Here is a 21,773-nt window from a genome sequence, read left to right as displayed (position 1 = left end):
AGCCAACGCACTAGAACATGGGTCTTGCCTTTCACCTTTTTTCTTTTCAGAATTTTGTCGACTTGCCACAGCACATCACCCTCTTTCTCGACCTTCTGTAGTTCGTTTGCGTAAAAGCTACCTATCAAGGGTTCGTCGTGGAAATCTTTCAGCTTGTACTGAGGGAACGTTTGCTTCTTGTAACGTCGAGCCACTTTAAACAGTTCTTCCGTCCACTTGAGATCAAGTTCCTTGGTGAAAGGTTTCCTGAGGTATGAGATGCGAACCAGGTCGCCCACTTTAAATAAGTATTTCTTGATGTTGGGTTTGACTTTTCTCAGAGGTTCCAGATAGAGGTGATCCCACACTTTCACTTCGTTGGTTTTATCGACGTCTGCAGGAGAGAGATGAGGCAGAGACGAATGAAGGGTGTGATTATAATTGGATACTAAATCCGCCAGAACGTCCAGATAACGTTTGGTGTTATTGTGGGTCATGTATCTGGTGATCAGTGATTTCAGTGTTCTGTTAAAACGTTCAACGTAATTACTTTTGATGTTTTCGTTACGAGCTATGGTGAGTTTTATCTTTTGTTTTTCTAAAAACGTCTTGAACGCCCCCTTAAATTCGCTTCCGCCATCTACTCTCACCTTCCCGGGACGTCGCTGTTCGAGGATGTGTTTGAAAGCTTTCAAGACGGTTTCGGGTTTCTTATTGTCTAACGGAAGGGCGAATGCAAAGCGGCTCAATATGTCGATGGCCACCAGCAAGTATCTCACACCATCGTTCCACTTCGTAAACCTAGACAGGTCGGCCAAATCCACGTCGAACATTTCGTCGATAGAATTCACTCTGACTTTCATTCGTTTGAAACGGTATCTGACGGGTTTGTGTGAACTGTAAGCATCTTGATTGTTGACAAACCGTCTGACACTGCTCGCTGGAACTTCCAATTGATCTTTTAACACCTTTTTGAGTTTACTCGGACCCAAAAACGCGCCCGGATTTCTGGGAGTGAAATAATAATCTTCTAGTACTTTGTCAGAAGTTATCTCTCGAGAGCTCATCGTGTAATGATAGAATATCATGGATGATGTTTCGTTTTATATCATTGTTGTTGTGCGTCTGTGTGTGTCTGTTCGCAGGTACCAGGCCGAAGCTCGCAGGTGTCACTGCATCACATAACCACATTGGTGATGCAGGCTTTTCCTCCTGCAGCTATAAACCCTGCCGCCATGGTATAACGGAAAACAATTGTTGAAAACGGCATTAAACCCTAACTCACTCACTCACTCGCTCATTATGTGTGACTGAAGATAAAATACAAACAAAATACAAATTTTCAACATTGATTTTTATTATCAAATCAATATCATAATTAAAATAAACAAACAAAACATTCATTCAATTAGTCCCAAGAAAAAACATTTCACATTCTTTTGTCTAACTTTAACATTTTCTCGACGCGTTCTTTCAATCCCTCCTTCCATTGAGACGTTTTAAATTGAGAGTCACGATAGTCCTTGCATCGATACGGGACCAAGTTAAAGTCCCTCACATCTCGAAAACTTGGGTCTTCTAGCAGCAGTTTTATCCAGCTCTCGTGCACCTCTCCATCGTCTACGTCGGATAATGCCATGTTAAAGTATTTCTCCATCAGTTGTTGTTCAGACATATCGCAGGTGTGGCCCCATTCACCTTCTGCATCGAACATGCACCCGAAACACAATTCACGAGACAGTCGTTTGATCATCTTGGTGAGTTGAAGACAGTAGCATAAAGTCAACAAGTTTTCAACGAGTTTCATCTTCTCCGCCACGGCGACCTCGTCCGCGGAGAGTGCCCAGCAAGATTTTTTTATAATCACTCGCTTAGTGACGTTGAAATCGTCTCGAAACTTGCGCTTGGCGTTTTTCACGCATTCGTCACGATTTGGAAACCATTCGTGAGATTGGTGAATGACTGCCTCGTTTAGGGTGTGCGGCATTTTCATGACCTGCTTCCAGGAATAGAATGTAGATTTGTCTTTTCTTCCCACTCTGTTAAAAAGATAGTATGAAGAGGTTCAGAAATTGACAATATCATGTTATAGCTGAGCAGCAGCAGCATTAAGATATTCTTGGTTCGCTGATTGTCTTGCATGCATCAGCTTCTCAAGAGTACTTATCATAAAGCTATACCTATTGTAGTGATTACTAAATAAAAATTAATTGAGTGAACTAAGAAAAATTGCACAAACCTTGCCGACATGGTACACTGTTTTTTACGAACACAACTTCTGTCTCTGAGGGTAGACGACAAAATGAGTGATATAGGCGTGATTTTGTGCATGTCACTTTTTTAGTATTTGAAATTCACTGGTTGATAGGATTTTATGTTTATCACGTGTTAAAAAAATAACAACCCACCTATGATGATTGGATGTGGTTATGTAAATATTTAAACTCAAAGAATCTCATTGGTTGATGACTAAGTGTATGTGTGTAAGTGTAATTTGGTTACATTCTATTCAAACTCTCTCATGATGAATATAAAAACATTCTGTTTTCTTCTTTCACGATAACATCAACAAAGAAAAGACATACACGAATGAAAACACAAATAGATTTTATTTTAAAATTATATCATGAATCAATTTCTTGGATTATTACCATGAGAATTTGAACTATAAACATTAGTGACACTTGTGTCTTGGATTACAATAGATAATAAAAAATTGGTGTTTTTTTAGTGTGACATCACTGTCTTCTCCGACAGGATTAAAGCAATCAGAGTTATGCCCCTTCCTCATGAGCTAATCAGAATCATGTCTCTTGATGCAGAAACACTAGTATGAGGTAAATGTGATAAAATCATTGTCACATTCTAAAAGTCTCTCATTTTCTCTCTCAGCTTCTGTTCTAATTGTTCTTTTCTACTCGAAGTAAAGAAATAAGTGTTCAAGTAGTGTTCGTTTTCATAGCATTTGGTGTTTAGGAGTGAAAATAAAAGTCTGGATGATGATGCCATTTGCTCTCTTGTCTTTTCGAGGATAAGCCTGTGAGACATTGTTGACAGTGCATCATCAAAATAAATATCAACCCTCTCTTCAGCACCCATCATCAAACACGGATGATGGACTTGAGATGGATGATCGACTTCACATCCGTAACAGTCTTTATTGCACAATTCATTAACTTTGCTCTGAAGTTCATCCACATAAACAGATGTCATCACAGATTCAAACACTGAACGAATGTGTTTCTTCAGGTTATGGTTTCTTTTGTGACGCCACCGTTTTGAAATAACAACTTCTTGGCTGGTCACAGAGAAGGGTCCCCGGTGAAGCATAGTCTCTGCTGCTCCATTCACCTGATGTCTCAGCATTCTCTCGAGACATCGAGAACCGGTAAGACAAGCCGCAAGGTGACTTCTTTGGAGAATTCTTCCTTCCTTCAGCACTTCTCCTTGGCTTCCAGTCACCCTGAATCGATTTCCAATCATCCTGTAAGAGCAAACAAAAAGTGTGTTAATTATTAATATATATTTTTCCCCATCATGCAAATTTTAGATTATGTTATACAAGTTTTTGTTTTCTGACATATACATTTAGTTTCTAACATACAAGTTTTTAGTTTCTGTCATATAAGTTTTAGTTTCTGACAAGTTTGTTTTTTCATACAGAAGTTTACCAGCAATAAAAGGTTATTTATCTTTGATAAGATAAGTGAATTAAAGTTTCTTTTTACATCATTTGTGAAAAACATTTTGCATAAGAAATACCTTTTCACATATCAGGAACACAGGGACGAAGTTTTCATATGCTATATCATCCATGTTTGCTAGACACTTATTGTACTAATGAGAGGGAATTGTTTAGAATTTTTCTTGAAATGAACAGGTTACAAAAGGTTCTAAATAGGATTAAATCCATAGGGTCGAGATTCGATGCCACCTGCCAACAGGTATCGCTTATCATCTTGAGGAGTTAAAGCCAGTTTGGTCACTTTGTCTGTGTAGAGGGTGTTGTGTATGGATCGAATTTGATGAAATGTTGATATGTTTTGTTGGTGTTTAAAAAGACAATCTTTAAACATCTGGTGACGGAGATGTTTTTTGACAAAAGCTTTCTGCACACCTTTAGCGGTGCGTTTCTCAACCCTTTCACCAGGAGTTTTGTCAAAAATAAAACTATAGTTTTTGGGACGAAGTCCAACAAACTCTCTGATGGTTTTGCCACCCACTTCATCTTTCATCAAACCGATGGCCTTGTGTCTTTCCATTGAATGAAGTGGGTGGTCTACGGGATAGTTTGAGGTGTCAAAGAGGTGGGTGTTAGCTAACATAAAGTTTTGAGGATCGCGGACAGGAGTACCCACAGGGGACCAGATTTGATAAAACAAGCTATCCGTGTCTGTCATGAGGACCCTGACATTGTCACTATCGTATTCCTTCAACATGACATTGTAGTGAAAGTCATAAAGAAGTCTTTTTGCGTGTTCCAAAATGGTGAAGCCCACGGCGACGGGTTGGTTCAAAGTCACAGACACCTTTTCCATGCTCACCACGACCAAATTTTCCGAAAAGATGTTTACACTTTTGAAATTGGGTTTTGATGAAAACCTTCGCAGTCTTTCCTCGGTCGCAATTAATTCAATTTGTTTGTAATTTCTTACATTTTGCAACTGTTTCCCATACACGGCATTTGAGAGCAGTTTAAACAAATCTTTCGAAAAGTCATCCGTGGCTTCTTTTCGTTTCTGCGTGTTAAAGTCAATGTAGGGCTTCATCCATTTGGTCTGAGTAAGTTTCAAAACTTTGTGTACTTTTTTCAGTTTCAAACCCAATTGTAAATATTGCTGCAAAGTAGCCAAGTAAATGATATAATTTTCTTTGTCTTTCAATGTGCCAAAAAGTTTGGTTCCCGTGGCTTTCACCCCTTTGATACCAAGCTCTGCGAGCAATTGTCTATGATAGGGGGACATATCTTCAAAGGGAATGCTTTCTTTGGTGGGAGCGAGGGGCAGCGACTGATGGACAGAATGAAGGTGACGTTGATATTCCAAATCACACTCTACAATGTAACCCACGCTACCTTCGGGGTCTAGTTGCAACCAATCAATAGACTCTATTTCTGTTTCGTCTACCCAGTCAAAATGACCTTGAGGTAAAGGACAACTCATGGCTGCACCATACAAATTGTTAATGTCAAAGTACATCAGGTGAGATTCGGGTTTGGACGGGTCGAAATCGGACATGTGTTTGTGATTGGCTTGAGCGTGGCGATGATTGATACTCGCCACGCCTCCTCTCACTGCGTTTGAGACAAAGTTGTACATATCGGGATCGGTCATAAGATCTAAGCTCACACCCGTCAGCAAAAGACAAGCATCCATGGCCATCCCCGGGAGAGTAAAGTACTGACACGGGTCCAATCTGTAGTAGCTCAGACACATGTCACGGAATGCTTCGAACACATCGGTCAAAATCAAAGTGTCTACGGCAACATACAATTCCATGAACTGTCTCACCGATCTAATTTTAAAAGTCTCCCAAATGTGACGGGCGAAGGCATAGTCTTGTTCAGAAATGGTTTCTTCCGTTAAGGAAGAGTAAAAGTCATCACGACTCGGAAATTCTGTTCGATCTAATTTTTCAAAACTGTCCACATACTCATAAAAGTAGGGTAACTTTCGAGTCAGCAAATCCACATGTTTGGGAAAGTTCTTTGTCAAATAGACAAATTCTTCTTCGCCTTTGCTTCTCAAATTGTTGGCCAAATTTTGTAAGCTGGTGTTTAAAAATTTGAAACTGTCCAAGAAACGAAGTTGATCTATTTGAAACATGATGAAGTGTTCCGAATTTTGACCTATGCATGTCAACTTTCGATCGGCAAACAGTTCTGCTGCTTGAAGAATCAAATGATTGTCATACCTCGAAGCATTGTGACAAATGACATTGACAAATTTGGCTTCGTTGTAGTTGACGTTGCAGTAATTGTGACACAGACCCCTGACTCGACCCGTCAAATGATCGTGATCGATGTGTCGCTCATTCTGCTGTACTTTCTCCCCACAAAGATAGCAATGGGTTTTCGAATCTAAAGCTAACTTTTCCTCATCTTTTAATTTTATGGGCACGGGATGATTTAAAATGTCCATGATATGATCGTAATCCTCCAAAAGATGTGTCATGAAATGCTCTGAGGCCCGTTCGCCGCTATAGGTTCTCAATGGAAATGTGTACATGTCGGGTTCCCGACATACAATTTGATAACTGTAACCACAGGGAATGTGCTCGTGGACGTGGTGACTTCTCCTCTCCGATGTCTCATTATGTTCTAAAGGTGACAACACGGATTCAAAATCACAGTAGATCACAAAGGGGACTTTGACTGTTTTGGCATAGTGACCCAGTCCAAACCTTCTAAAGGCTTTGTTTGGTTCAGGCATTTTAATTCGTTGAGCTTTGTGATAACAGTAAGGGGTGTGCTTTTGTAATCTATCATCAGATGTAAACGTCCACAAACATTTCCGACAAATGAATTTGCTGTTAGTGTCTCCAGCTTTTCTTATCAAAGCCGGCAAACTGGTGATCAGAACATAATGAGAAATGGAGGATTCGTCCGACTCTTCCTCGTCTACTTCTGACGTTAACAGAAGGAGATTGATATGACGTTCTTTAGGTAAGTGAGTCATATCGGAACTGACTCGCAAAGGAAAGACAACATGGTGTTGATCTTCATCTCCATCAATGCCATACACATTGATGCTGAGATCGTTTGCTTTTTCAAATTTTGAAATATGTTTAAGACTCATGGGAAATTCACACCCTCTCAAATCTAACTCGTGTAGTTTGTCCTTGTAGTGATTCACTTGTTCTCCGACCAGTTGAGACTGAATGGGGAACAGATGAGCCAAAACACAATAGGCAAAACAGAGGTCGTCGTCCACGTTTTTAATGTTTAACAGACAGCGCTTGTTCTCTAGCGAAGGATGGAGGGGGAGATATGAACTTCCGCGAAAGGGTTGAAATTTAACCACGGATAATTTCACGCTCAACACAGTTTCAAAGTTTAAGTTTGAACTATCTCCTTCGTAATTGTCCATCAGTTTCATGATTGTGTTTGTGGCTACGGTGTACAACACATCCAAATCATCAGCTTGGGTGGCTGGAGACATTTTGGTTCGAAAGAAAGGTTCAGTAAATGAATTCAGACCGTCCGAGTTTGTTTTGCTGAATCTAAATTGGGTACAAAGTCCCCACTTGATACTATGTTTTGTTTCAATTTCTGTTTTCAAGTGATGAATCATGTCAGGTTGAATTTTCACAAAATAATAGTAGGGATCATTTCCCTCTTGACCCTGAGGAATAAAATCAAATTCCCTGACATTTCCATTTATTGCTTGTCTCGAACATGACTGTTGATTATCTACATTAGTTTTCCTACGTTTAGCTGCAGCCCCACCACCACTTTGTTGATTTGAATGGGTTTGTCTCCTGTGTTTAGTGAGATCTTTCACTGATGGGAAAGTGATCGAACATGTATGACAAGTAAACGTAAAGGTAGAAGTAGAAGTAGATGGTTGTGGATCTTTGTGTTGACTTTGTATGTGTCTTTGTAAGTTATCACTACGGTTGAATGATTTGGAACATATTTGACAATCAAAATGTTTGGAAGCTGGGCCACAATTTCTCTGATGTCTAACAATGTTATGTTTGTTACTGTAGGATTTTTGACAAAACTCACATGTATACACAGATGTTGTGAAGGGGGTAGACATATTCTTTTTACATAAAGTCTAGCAAACAATGTGCTTGGAACACTTCTATTTTCTGAAATATATAAATAAATAGATAATAAATAGAATAGTTTGTCTTTCAGACTATTAAAGTCAACATGACAATTTATAGGAGTTTTCTTAATCGCAACTATGATAGATCTTGGGACAAAATTTACACTGTTTTAAAATTGATGCAAGGATGTAATACTTGTGATATACTGAAATTATAATTATAATTAGAAGATCTTTTTAATATAATTGTTTATGAAATTAAAACATAAAACTCTTACCTTTTGTACGAAGAATAAATCTATCCAATTTGAAAAACAAACTCCCGAGTCACCTTTAGGTAGGGTGAAAAATAGATGGCACAGATAGGCACAATGTTCATTTATGAACGAAGAGAGACGGAATGTCAGGTTTAGATGACAACTCTGCTATTTATAGGGTAATATTGACACATATTCAACACCCCCTGTTGTGTTGACACAGGTGTTTTCATTCGTGAGCCCTGTTTGTTCAATCAGCAGGCGTGTCCATTACAACCCAATATTCCTAACTCGCCCCTGTTGACACAGCTGTTTCCATTCATCAGATTTGTTTGCTCAGTCAACAGGCGTGTCAGCTACAACCCACTATTCCTAACACGCCCCTGTTGACACAGCTGTTTCCATTCAACACAGTTGTTTGCTCAGTCAACAGGCGTGTCCGCTACAACCCAATATACCTAACACGCCCCTGTTGACACAGCTGTTTCTATTCACCAGATTTGTTTGCTAAGTAAACAGGCGTGTCCGCTTCAACCAAGTACACCTAACTCCTAACACGCCACGCCTGTTGACACAGCTGTTTCCATTCAACACAGTTGTTTGCTCAGTCAACAGGCGTGTCCGCTACAACCCAATACTCCTAACACGCCCCCCCGTTGAAACAGCTGTTTCTATTCACCAGATTGTTTAAGAACAAGAGTTTTATGCATTAAAACTGAAACACTCTTGTAAACGTGAGACATTATTCTTTTTTCATTGAAAAGTGTTGACATGTGAAAGGATATCGTATAAAAATGTCTTGAAACTACGTTATTTCACACTATTTTTTCTCATGAAAATGATTCTGGGTATGGGTTCAACAAGTATTTTTCAATTAAATTAGGAAACTGAACCGACATTTTGAACTCAAACATCTTTTAGAAAAAGAATAGAATTTTACAGTATTAAAACGTCATATACCAGACTGGCATACATTACAGTCTTCAACACACGGGTTTCGCGATACCGACTCTATATTTCTCCGAGCTGACCTCTAGCTAGGAGTCAAGACTGTTAACCCTTATTTTTATATATAGTTGTCATGGCAACTAAATGTTAAAAGGAACTTATAAGAGGTAGCACTAGAAGAGTTAAGAACTGGACATGTGGTTTCTATGGAAATTCAACTCACACCCCTCTTTGCCACATGTGACAGTCATTACTACACGAAATACATGCATCAATGGAATATGTCTAACAATGACATTCCTTTCCCCGTGAATCACATTTGAACCTCGTAGTAGCCACTTCCATATAGGGACACTCATTACTATGCTTTGTTCTCACTTAATGAAGGACTCATTAACACATTTCCTTCTTGCATTGGAACAACAGACCTCTCAATACTCTTTCTGACCTGTGACGTCATGATTATATTTCACAATGAATGAGTTATTGCACTTATGGATCAACGTAGCCTGAGATGTGGGATGGTGCCTCATAGAACTGACTTGTAGGTCAGGCGCGAGATTCAAACCGAGGACACGTGGCAACCCGTGAGCGTTCATGGCAACGTCCGCCATCTTGTTTTTAGACACGTGTTGTTCTACGTTTAACGAATGGTCAAGTAATTAATTGCAGGATTGCATACGGTCAGTTGACCCTTAATGAATGTAATTGAATATCGGGAGATCTTTCTACATGAACCTGTTCCTGGGCTTTTAAATATTACCGCACATAGCCCGCCACCGAATGCCCACAGAGAAATGTCTTCAAAGCAAAAGGTTCAAATGTTCACCACATGTTCTCGCGCCAAAATGGTCTCACAATGACATTCCATTCCGCGTGAGTCAAGACCCAACCCAACCCCGGTCGTAGTAACATGTCCATATAGGGACATTCATTACTATCCCGTGTTCTACGGTTAACGAATGGTCAAGTCATTAATTGCATGATTGCATTTGGTCAGTTGACCCTTTATTAACCTAATTGACCTGTGACGTCATGCATACATTTGGATATTAATGAGTTATTCTGCATATTAATGAGGCAATGACGTTGACAACACCCAACCCCCCACCCCCATCCTCAAGGTCAAGGTTATGTGACGTCATCAGTCACGTGGGGTTACTAGGTGCTCTTGTGACGTCATCAAATGAGGATTTGAGGATGGATACTTCTTACTTATTATCTACTGACTTGATTCCATACATCTACTACAATACTGAAAACCAAACATTACTTGTTTGAAAAATATACTAAAATATTGGGGTCACAGGAACTTTTGTTGTTGAGTATAGTAACTTACACAAGTCGCAGCAGCTAATCACATAATAAACAACTCAAATAGTAAATACTCTATAACCATGGCAAATTATAGCTTTTGCAACATATTGTTGACAGAACACGCGCAATTGAACTTGATACAAACACCCTCCTGAAACACATGGTGCTCTTTGTGACTGCTGATGTATCCCATAATTATTATTCTTCGTGCTCACTAACAATGGAGCTGTTAGACTAATTATGACATCTGAACATGATTACAGAATGAACATATGTATTCGGTTTGACTACATATTGCATAAACCAAAGAAATAAGACAGCAGGCGTACGGATTTCTTCCGTTGACTTTTATTTCTAACATCCTGAAACTAACGATCAAAACGATATGCCTTAACTGTTCCATGACGTAGATGAAATAAGTAATCAGCTGCTAATTGATATAGGAAATGCCCACACACATTATGTGAACATCTACTGAATGTCGTATTGAATAGTAAATCATTCATTGTGTGCTACGATGAATAGATAAACAACTAAACTCGTTAAGTTCACGTATTAATTTTTCAAACCAACAATCCTGATAGTGCAACACGTCAGTTTTAAATCACACACATTCAAGTACACACACGTCTTTCCATGTATCCACATTCAGCCGCTAACCGTACAGGCCGCGGACAGCTAAACGAGCCTCCTGGTGGTAATGAAGGCCGGGAATCAACCAAGCGCTAACGGTGAAGTGACACCAATACACAGGATACTCAAAGCCCTTTTACACGCGCTTCAGTGACTTTGTCCACGCACGCGAAAAAACGGGTCCTGTAGTAGGAATTAAAAATCCACATTCCAAAGAGGCCACCCTGACTGACAGGCTGCCATCCAGATGAATTAATGGGCTTGGAGAAACTGCCTTTGTGTAATGCTACTGTATCAACACGTTGGTAAAATTATTACTGTCGTCAACATTTAGAACACGATCAAATATAATTATTCATGAATACTTTATGTGCTACCGTCGCTAGGTAAGTGGTTATATAGGTAGATATAACACTAGTCTATAGATGTAAGAATAGACACATTTGAAGATACATCTGTGTGTTTAAAGTAGATTTTGACAGCCCGAGCCAAACACTTCTGATAGATACTACGTTGAGAATTTAGAGGGAAAAGGGCTTCACTTTGAGCACCTTGTTTTCTTTATATACCGCCATCTGAGACACTATAAAGTGGTATTTAGGTAGATATAATACTAATCTATAGATGTGAATCCATTTGATGATACATCTGTGCGGTTTAAGTTGATTTTGACAGCCCGTGCCAAGTCGGACCGAACACTACTGACAGAGATTTTCTTAAGAAAATACAGTAAAAGAGCTTGACTTTAACGGCCCAGTTTTCTTTGAATGCGATATACTGTGACATTATAAAGTGGTATATAGGTAGATATAACACTAGTCTAAAGATGTAAACACAAGATCTGCGTGTTTAAAGTAGATTTTGACCGCCCGGGCCAAGTCGGACCCAACACAAGCCAAACACTTCTGATAGAGACTATGTTGAGAATGTAGAGGGAAAAGGGCTTCACTTTGAGCACCTTGTTTTCTTTATATGATATGTGTGTTACTGTATGCCTATGTTATCAGCACCTGATAAATGTAGAACAGTTTGTATCCAGCAGTTTTATTGCAAAAGAGAAATATACCCTATGTTGCTTTGTATCAGCCTGGCTGTCATTCGTCACCAGTTTTTTTCCTAACGGTTGATGGAAACACGTTTTGAATATAGAGTTGTGAGATATATAGTATTGAAAGGCACGAGTCCATTACTATTTCCAACATCACTCTATTTTCGATGACTATTTCGTCTATTCTCATGATCTCACTGCCGCATTAATACATAACAGAAATTGTCATGAGTGACGTCATCGGGCATACCGCTTGCTACTCATACATAGACACTCAACAAACTAAGTTTCAACCATATCTGTGGACTTTAAAGGCGGTGGTAATAATGCAAAGTAGAAAAGATCCGAGAACATTATGAAGAACTCAATATACTTCTATGTACAGCGCATAAGTCACAAATCATGCGAAGTTGAGCGACGCTGGTAGCAGAGAGTGGACTTTAAAGGCGATGGTATAATGCAAAGTAGATAAGATCTGAGAACATTATGAAGAACTCAATATACTTCTATGTACAGCGCATAAGTCACAAATCATGCGAAGTTGAGCGACGCTGGTAGCAGAGAGTGGACTTTAAAGGCGATGGTATAATGCAAAGTAGATAAGATCCGAGAACATTATGAAGAACTCAATATACTTCTATGTACAGCGCATAAGTCACAAATCATGCGAAGTTGAGCGACGCTGGTAGCAGAGAGTGGACTTTAAAGGCGATGGTATAATGCAAAGTAGATAAGATCCGAGAACATTATGAAGAACTCAATATACTTCTATGTACAGCGCATAAGTCACAAATCATGCAAGGTTGAGCGACGCTGGTAGCAGAGAGTGGACTTTAAAGGCGATGGTATAATGCAAAGTAGATAAGATCCGAGAACATTATGAAGAACTCAATATACTTCTATGTACAGCGCATAAGTCACAAATCATGAGAAGTTGAGCGACGCTGGTAGCAGAGAGTGGACTTTAAAGGCGATGGTATAATGCAAAGTAGATAAGATCCGAGAACATTATGAAGAACTCAATATACTTCTATGTACAGCGCATAAGTCACAAATCATGCGAGGTTGAGCGACGCTGGTAGCAGAGAGTGGACTTTAAAGGCGATGGTATAATGCAAAGTAGATAAGATCCGAGAACATTATGAAGAACTCAATATGCTTCTATGTACAGCGCATAAGTCACAAATCATGCGAAGTTGAGCGACGCTGGTAGCAGAGAGTGGACTTTAAAGGCGATGGTATAATGCATAGTAGATAAGATCTGAGAACATTATGAAGAACTCAATATACTTCTATGTACAGCACATAAGTCACAAATCATATGAGGTTGAGCGACGCTGGTAGCAGAGAGTGGACTTTAAAGGCGATGGTATAATGCAAAGTAGATAAGATCTGAGAACATTATGAAGAACTCAATATACTTCTATGTACAGCACATAAGTCACAAATCATGCGAGGTTGAGCGACGCTGGTAGCGGAGAGTAACGGGATGGGTGGCCGCTTGACTCCTGAGAATTTCTAGGGCTTCGGCCCTGCCCACACTGACGTTAATGTAGCACATGTGGTGTCTCCTTAGTCATGTGTGTGTGTGTGTGTGTGTGTGTGTGTGTGTGCGTTCGTGCGTGTGATGTTTGGTGTGGCTGCTTGCCTGTTTTATAATGCAAACCCACCGAGATACCAAGCTGCAGTTTAATATATCTTCCCCACTCAGACACAGTATACCGACTCTGAGCCGACCTGCCCTTGTGTTAGCTCATTTATACCGAGCGCCAGGCAGGACAACAACAAGTACTAGTGTTTAACGTCTTAAGGTATGACTGTATGACGCGGCCTGGGATCGAACCACCGGCCTTCTGCTTCCAGGGGAGACGCTTTACCACTACACCACTGAGGCGGTCAATATAAGGTAGGTAAGAGAAAGAGTGTCATGAGAAACCATTTTCATTTTCATTTTCTCATAGGTGTGTTTCTTTTAAATACAATTTAGGCTGAATTTCCGCATCCGGTAATCTTTTTACCGTCCAAGTAGAATTCGGCATTGCAACCACCGCAGTAGTTTGATCTGAAAATATAGGACAAGATTTAAAAAGCAAATACAATCCTATTGTCTGTATTACCGAGAGTGAATATGGTTTTACGCCGCGGTTAGCAACATTCCAGCGATATTCACGTCGGCGTATAAAGGGCAACTTGTTGAAGATGAATATGTCATATTGCTGTCAATAATTCATTGGTTAGACAAATGCAGTTACCAAGGGGAATGTGGCAAGCAAGAATGATGTCATTCAACACCAACTTTGTATGTCAGCTGATTTAAAAAATATCGTGCTTTTGACGTTCATGAAAATAACACTGTGAGTGAGAATGGCTTCCCGCCTCTTTTAGCAATATTACCTTGGGGGACAGCAGATATTGGCTTCACATAGTTTACCCATGTGGGGCATCGAGCCCGACAATATATATGTTTTATACATCGTACTACAACAACAGTTAGATCAAGACTGGAGTTGTGTAGCAGCCCATGGTGGTGAGTGTCTACTTCAACGTGGAACACTACACCATCATGCGCCTTTGACATCTCGGCACGGTGATGGTTTCCTCATACTTGGCGCCATCATCACAACTTTCAGTTAAATGCAAAATGTTTGATTGAATTAAAGAAGGCAATGAGTGTGGACGTGTGAAGTATGTGTGTGTGAGAGAGAGAGACACACAGAAAGAGAGAGAGAGAGAGAGAGAGAGAGAGAGAGAGAGAGAGAGAGAGAGAGAGAAAGAGAGAGAGACAGAGAGAGAGAGACAGTGGGAGAGAGAGAGCGAGACAGAGACACACAGACACGATTTGCGTCCCTTAAGCGAGCACGAAAAGTATAATATTATAGATTTGCCAGAACCAGCAGCACCACGCCCCAACGTATCGACATGTACAGGTAACACACTAAAGACCTACACCCACAAACAACACTTGCCCAACGTGTCTACGCGTACAGGTAACACACTGCGGTCTTAAACCCCACTGGCTCAACGGCTCCAAGTGTACAGGTAACACACTGCGGTCTTACCTGCAGGTTGCTGAAGGATGCGATGGACACTTGGCGAACATGCATGGGTCAACGAAACAGTTGACAATCGTGACCCCGGATGGACAAAGGGCACCTGTAACACGGACATTGCACGTACTCCTACATACAGAAAATTAATAGTTTCACAACGTAAATAATCTTGTAACACTCAGCTGTCAGATTCTAGTTATTACTTAAATTTAGTAAAAATATTGAGCAACAGGTATTAACCTTTTCCCCTGTTAGGATTCAGGCTGGTCCAAGCGACCTAGATCAGACTCGAGTGAGTGAGTGAGTGAGGTAATATTTAACGTCACATAGGCAATATTGCCGCCAGACTCGATATTTAAGTGTTTTACGAGCCCCAATGGCGTTGATCGTTGAGTATACTATCAATCACTGGATTGTCTTGTCCAGACAACTGCCATAGCGCTGTCATATCACGGAGTGCTGCGTTAAATAACCAACACACAAACACACACACACACGCACACATACATACATACATACACACACACACACACACACACACACACACATAGCTGATGTTTGTAAACTGTGAAGGATACCCACGTGTCTGATGTTTCTTCGTACACGAGGATCCTCCACACGCTGTTGGGCAGCAAATCTCATCTGAAAGGGAAATCATATACATGTACTTACTTTACCACTGGATCTATAAGAAACGATATGGAGAATAGTATATGAGCACGCTTGTCATACTGATTTGGAGAAACGAGTGTCATAATGCATGTATTTACCGAGCGAGAGCGTGGGATATACATGAATCCTTACACAGATAATATCAGTACGACTCAAATGGCGTGTAAAAACATCTTTATAACCCATTATTTCCTAATCCTTTTGAGCTCCCCGATAATGTTGTCTGGGTGGTGGCGAGAATAAATACACTGGTGCGCGTGAAAAGGTAATTGCACTGGTGCACAACCGGTCTTGTATAAACAGTGATGATTACACAAGGCTCTCTGTAGTACTGAGTTAACAAAAGAATGTCATATTTTGCATATGTTTTCCATAAGGGTAGAATGATCGTGTGAATTTTTTTTTAAAATTTGAAGTTTACACGATATACGTCATTTCCATTGTACGAGAGGTCGGTCACATGACATATATGAACGACACAATTGGACGTTCATACGTTCTTCTCGATACTGTATTCTTGAAATGACTTAAACACTGACGGACTACTTCCACATTCCTGGGGAAACCCTGGGATATCACTTGCCCGAAGACACACCAAAGCGTTGTTTCTGATCATGTAGATCCTTTAATCTTGAATTCAGCATAGCATACATTGAGAAACGTCAGAGAATTTGACTGCATGATCGTTTATGAATATTCTCGCAATGACCAATCCTAGCGAACAAAACGAAGAAATGCACATCCAAACTGTCGTAGAATCGACTCGATCCGTGTCTTGAACGACAGTGACGGTCTACGTAAATCTACAAATTTACCTTTGAGTTGATGTCTAGTTGATCGGCCAATTGATCAATGATGATTCGCCACATATGTAACCGCCACAGGTTCATTAACAACTTCGGAAATCTCCCCGTCACGTTTATCGTGTCGGCCATTTTGACGTCGCAAGCTCCGACTTTCATACAGTTTGTCCGTCACTCTATAGCCTACTCTAAGGTATAGCCTACTCTGAAGTTAGTTCTTAGATAACCTTCCGCTATTAGCACATTACCACATGACGTCACTTTGTTTCATTGGTGAAGGAAATAGATCACTCACTCACTCACTCACTCACTCACTCACTCGCTCACTCACTGCAAAAACCCAACCACCCACCCACCCAAACTCACTCACTCACTCACTCACCCACCCACCCACCCAAACTCACTCACTCACTCACTCACTCAACCTACCATCTGGACAGTCGCCCCAAGCTCCACACATGAAAGCGCAGATCCCGACACTGCCAGGTTTGATGGGTGGACATTCTGTGGGATAAATACAGAGTTTCGTGCAGTGCACATATGCTTGATTAGCATACAGATCACACAAAACACATGCCTTCGACATATCTCACAACATTCACATGACAACATAAAGAACTTATATATTATGTCAGATGTTATCATGAATAAGTCAATGGTTCACATTGGGAACCTTATGCCTTTGAAAAGTTGAGGTCTTCACATTAATTGTACATACATTTCATTATTAGTCCTATTTAAATGGGATTTCGCCATATTCTTCCATATACCAGCCAATGATTTGTCTGTTTTGTTTGTTGTTTTACGCCGCACTCAGAAATATTCCAGCTATAAGACGACGTCCGTAAATAATCGAGTCTGAAACAGACAACCCAGTGATTGATATCATGAGCATCGATCCACGCATTTGGGGTGCTATGTCATGCATCAACCAAGTCGGCGAGCCTGTCCACCCGATCCCGTTAGTCGCCACATACACCAAGCACAAGCCGGTAATGTACGGAAACACAACATGGGCACTGCCGTTCATGGCTACACTGCTGTACTTTGCTCCACACTGATGAACGCCTCATACAATCTTTTCCACTTACGATGCTTGTAAATACATGTGTTTGTTGCTTTATATAAATATTTAATTCATACTGACCACTCGAATGACTTGGAATCAGGGCTGAAAAAAACGAATGGACATATTTATATAAAACAGATATAATTCCATTTTGGAATTCAGAACTCTAGATGTTTGCATGGTTTATGTCAGTTGGAAGCGTTAACGTCTCTGTCGACAGGTTGCCGCTTATATCCTGGTGCTATTCATTGACAGGTTGCCGTTTAGATCCTGGCCATATTCATTGACAGGTTGCCGCTTAGATCCTGGCCATATTCATTGTCAGGTTCCCGCTTAGATCCTGCCCATATTCACTGACAGGTTCCCGCTTAGATCCTGGTGCTATTCATTGACAGGCTGCTGCTTAGTTCCTGACCCTGTTCATTTACAGGTTGCCGCTAAGATCCCGGCTGTGGTTATATTCATTGACAGGCTGCTGCTTAGTTCCTGACCCTATTCATTTACAGGTTGCCGCTAAGATCCAGGCCAAATTCATCAAATGCCAACGCACTGTCAGAGAAGCTCAGTATCACTAATGTATAGTTACAATCAGAGGTAAGATAGTGTCTACTGTGATCGCGATATGCCAGATTGGAATGCAACATGTGGTAGTATTTGTATGTTTGATGTTTAATGCCATACTAACAACTATGATACTCGTATCCTATATCAAGTAACCATGTCTTGTTTGTTTCATTTTTAGCCACCATCAAACTGACGGACATGATTTAATTTCCCCGGCAGTTTAGCTTGGGAATATAGACTTTGTTTAATGCCATACTCACAACTATGATACTCGTATCCTATATCGAGTAACAATGTCTTGTTTGTTTTATTTTTAGCCACCATCAAGAATGGGTGTATACTTTCCCTTGCCCGGCAGGTTATAGTTAGGAGCCGTTTCGAGGCATTTTAGTCAAGCGATCGTACAATATCATGTACTTATAAGACACCAGAGTACAATGAATCAGAACACAGCTTCATGCATTGTATGATACGGTCGACTGAAATTATTTTTTGGGTCCTTCAATGCGTTAGTTAGCTGGCTGTGAGCACCCTTGTCCGAACAGTGGATCTAAACTGCCAGGCACAGTGAAGCACACACCCGTGTTTGATTGAGGTTGAGCATGAACCAAACAAGGAATGGTTATTCCGTGGTGATACGGGTATCAGAACGGTGTTCAGGACCTAATGCTTGCAGTCTGTCGGTTCCTGTTTTCAGCCTGTCACAGTTTTGATAATGTTTGTACATTTTTGGCGAAATCCAAGTTCCATGTACCTTCTTTTGCCTGACAGTTTATCTGATTGTACCCATTACCTTGTGGTCAATGCAAGATCGCCACAGGCTCGTATTGGTAAATCTGTGAGAAAGTGAGTGAGTATGATTTTACGCCGCTTTAGCAATATTCCAGCAACATCACGGCAGGGGACACCAGAAATGGGCTCCACACATTGTACCCATGTCGGGAATCGAACCCGGGTCTTTGGCGTGACGAGCGAACGCTTTAACCACTAGGCTACCCGACCGCCCCTGGGAGAAAGATGATACGGAGTTAAACAACATGCACTCACACAGTGAGCCTAACAGGGTATTGACTCATATGTTTGTTAAGTCACCGAAACTGGCCTTGCTGCCGTGGACTGTTTGTAATTGTTCTGTTGAAAGTTTGGGGACATTGCTGAATTGCATATGGAGCTAATTAATGTCTTATTTTGTCAACAGTTGTCTGTGACCATTCATTTTTGGCACATGTGTTTTACAATTCCCATTTTACTGTTAGTTGTTCAGGTTTTTTCTTCAGCAAAACCCCTAACTTATGTACAAATATGTTCAAATATTTGTCGTAATAATGAAAGAGACACCAATGATCTGAACAGTCTACCAACAGAGGCTATGAGTGGAATAGTGCAACTAGTCAACGGATGCATTAATTCGAACGAGTATTGTTTTATCCTTAATGTGCCCGTGTTGATATAACATTCTGCATAACATTTTATTTTCTATAGGGACATTTTTTTTAATGCAAATATTATTTGACGAGCAAAGAGTTTGCCGCCTGGGAGTGAGTGTGCATGTTTTTACGCCGCTGATAGCGATAGTTCAGCGGGGGACCAATGAATGGGCTTTCTTACATTGTAGCCATATATGGAATCGAACCCGGGTCTTTGGCGTAACTGGAGTATGCTTTAACCACGAAGCTACCCGCGGTTGCCGCCTGGCTTTAAACACAGATCATTAACTTATTAAAGCTTAACAACAAAATGCCTGATGTGAAGACATTTGTGACTTCTGATAGAATATCATTATGTAGCTCTGCAGTAGGCGTAAAGGTAATATTATAAATACATGGAGGACAAAGCCATGCATTACCTGACAAAGCCACAGTACAGAGAGCAGCACAGAGAATCAGGACCTTCATGGTGGTATCAGCGACTGGGATAGGTTCACTGGAGTCGTACACCTAGAACACATTATCAGTCGACCTCCGCGACAGCTGGACAGCTGCTACACAATGATAAACACTGGGATTAGATTAAATGAAGCAGGTGTGACATCTACAGATTTATTTCACGAAATGTCAAACAATTTAGTTGTGAGTTGTGCTATTCACTGGAACCGGAAACTGGCATGGCGACGTCGAGAAATATAGCTAATAACTTTGTCTGTTGTCTGGTATCCTGGTAAAACTCAATATTCCAGCTCTATGACGGAGGTCTGTAAATAACTGAATATGGGTAAGACAATCCAGTGATGGCATCATTAGCTTCAGAATGACAAATATAGGGTTCGATTACATGCATTAACAAAGTCAGCGAGCCTTTAAGTCGCCTCTTACGAGAAGCATGGGTTGCTGGAGATCAATTCTAACCCTGATCTTCACTGGTGACGTCATTAAAGAACAAAAGAAAGAAGATGCGGTTTGAGCTTTTACTTCAAGACGAACATTATATTTCGATTGTAACTCGCACGTTACATATGTGCTGCACACGACAGTGTTTGGGGATAATAATTTTACCAAAAAATGTACACGATTACCAGTAGTGTGAATATGATGGTACTGTTATGCATCATCACGAAAACCTGCGCTACAAAAGTAATTATTCAAAAGATCCTTAATTGTAAGATTGTTCAAAGCCGTGTTAGGGGCGGTGGGGTAGCCTAGTGGTCCAAGCGTTGGCTCGTCACGCCGAAGACCCGGGTTCGATTCCCCACACGGGTACAATGTGCCAATTTTCCGGTGTCCCCCTCACTCACTCAACCTCTCACTCAACCTCAAACTCAACCACTCACTCAACCACTCACTCAACCACTCACTCAACCACTCACTCAACCACTCACAGCCGTGTTAAATCATCTTGTTAAGTGGTATGTGTTGAGATCAGGGGTCTTTATTTCTAGGCTAAACTGCTGGGCAAAGTATAACATGCACGTACGTTTGATGGCGGCTAGGAATGAAAAAAAATAAGAAATGGTTTTGTTTCAGGATCGGGATGTATTTATACGGGCATCATAGTTGTGTTTTTGACATTAGGTTTGCAGTGTTTCAGATACTATTTTCAGCCTTGTAACCTTTTGATATTTTGGTGAACTCCAACTTGTAAGTGTAATTTCTTTTGCCCGGCAGTTTATGTCATGTCACATGTATGTGTTTAAGATGCATGTGTCAATAACTATTTACGTTTATCACACGCTTAAGAGACAAATTATTTGCACTAATTTCATTATCCAATACCAAACTAGCGCGTTTGGTTAATTCTTTATTCCGATACCCATGGGACTGGTCGTCGTAAGAGACGACTGAACGAATCGTGTTGCCAGGCTCGGTGACTTGATTCATTGCGTGTCATCGTACTCCAAAAGCGTGGCTCGTGTCTCTGAATTTAAATCACTGGATCATATGGCCTTGACTGGATTATTTTCAAGCCGCCCTCATATAGTGGGAATATTATATTGCTGAGCGCGGTGGTAAATAACAAATACATTTGAACCGTTGTATGTATTTTAGCTATGAAATAGGTTAATAGGTCCGTGTTTCTTATACCGTTATCTAGTTTCGTGGATCAACGACATCAGACATGTCTAATCGCACCAACATCTGTCATGTTAAGTATTCTCCCTGTAAGGTTTGGTATCTGGTCAGTGCTAATGAAAACCATGATGGTTCTGTTGGTCTGTGCTGTG

General features: G+C 40.6%; 2 protein-coding genes across 2 annotated transcripts; both read right to left on the bottom strand.

The window, feature by feature from the left end:
* Positions 1-2,641: 2,641 nt before the first annotated feature.
* Positions 2,642-4,699, bottom strand: LOC139460534 (uncharacterized). Its single transcript, XM_071242001.1, has 2 exons — positions 3,922-4,699; positions 2,642-3,463 (listed from the first exon to the last, which is right to left on the bottom strand). Exons 1-2 carry the CDS (start codon positions 4,515-4,517, stop codon positions 2,845-2,847), a joined length of 1,215 nt encoding a protein of 404 aa, XP_071098102.1. The 5' UTR covers positions 4,518-4,699; the 3' UTR covers positions 2,642-2,844.
* Positions 4,700-13,896: 9,197 nt separating this feature from the next.
* On the bottom strand, positions 13,897-20,046 carry LOC139460532 (perlwapin-like). The gene is made up of 6 exons (XM_071242000.1): positions 19,962-20,046; positions 17,630-17,653; positions 16,912-16,986; positions 15,590-15,649; positions 15,017-15,110; positions 13,897-14,019 (listed from the first exon to the last, which is right to left on the bottom strand). The coding sequence occupies exons 1-6, from the start codon at positions 20,008-20,010 to the stop codon at positions 13,941-13,943; spliced, it is 381 nt and encodes a 126-aa protein (XP_071098101.1). The 5' UTR covers positions 20,011-20,046; the 3' UTR covers positions 13,897-13,940.
* Between the last annotated feature and the right edge of the window lie 1,727 nt (positions 20,047-21,773).

Source organism: Haliotis cracherodii, unplaced genomic scaffold, assembly GCF_022045235.1.
Source record: "Haliotis cracherodii isolate W230 unplaced genomic scaffold, xgHalCrac1.p SCAF_14, whole genome shotgun sequence".
Lineage (NCBI taxonomy): Eukaryota > Metazoa > Mollusca > Gastropoda > Lepetellida > Haliotidae > Haliotis > Haliotis cracherodii.
Note: the sequence above shows the minus strand (reverse complement) of the source record. Positions and strands in the feature narration are given on the sequence as shown.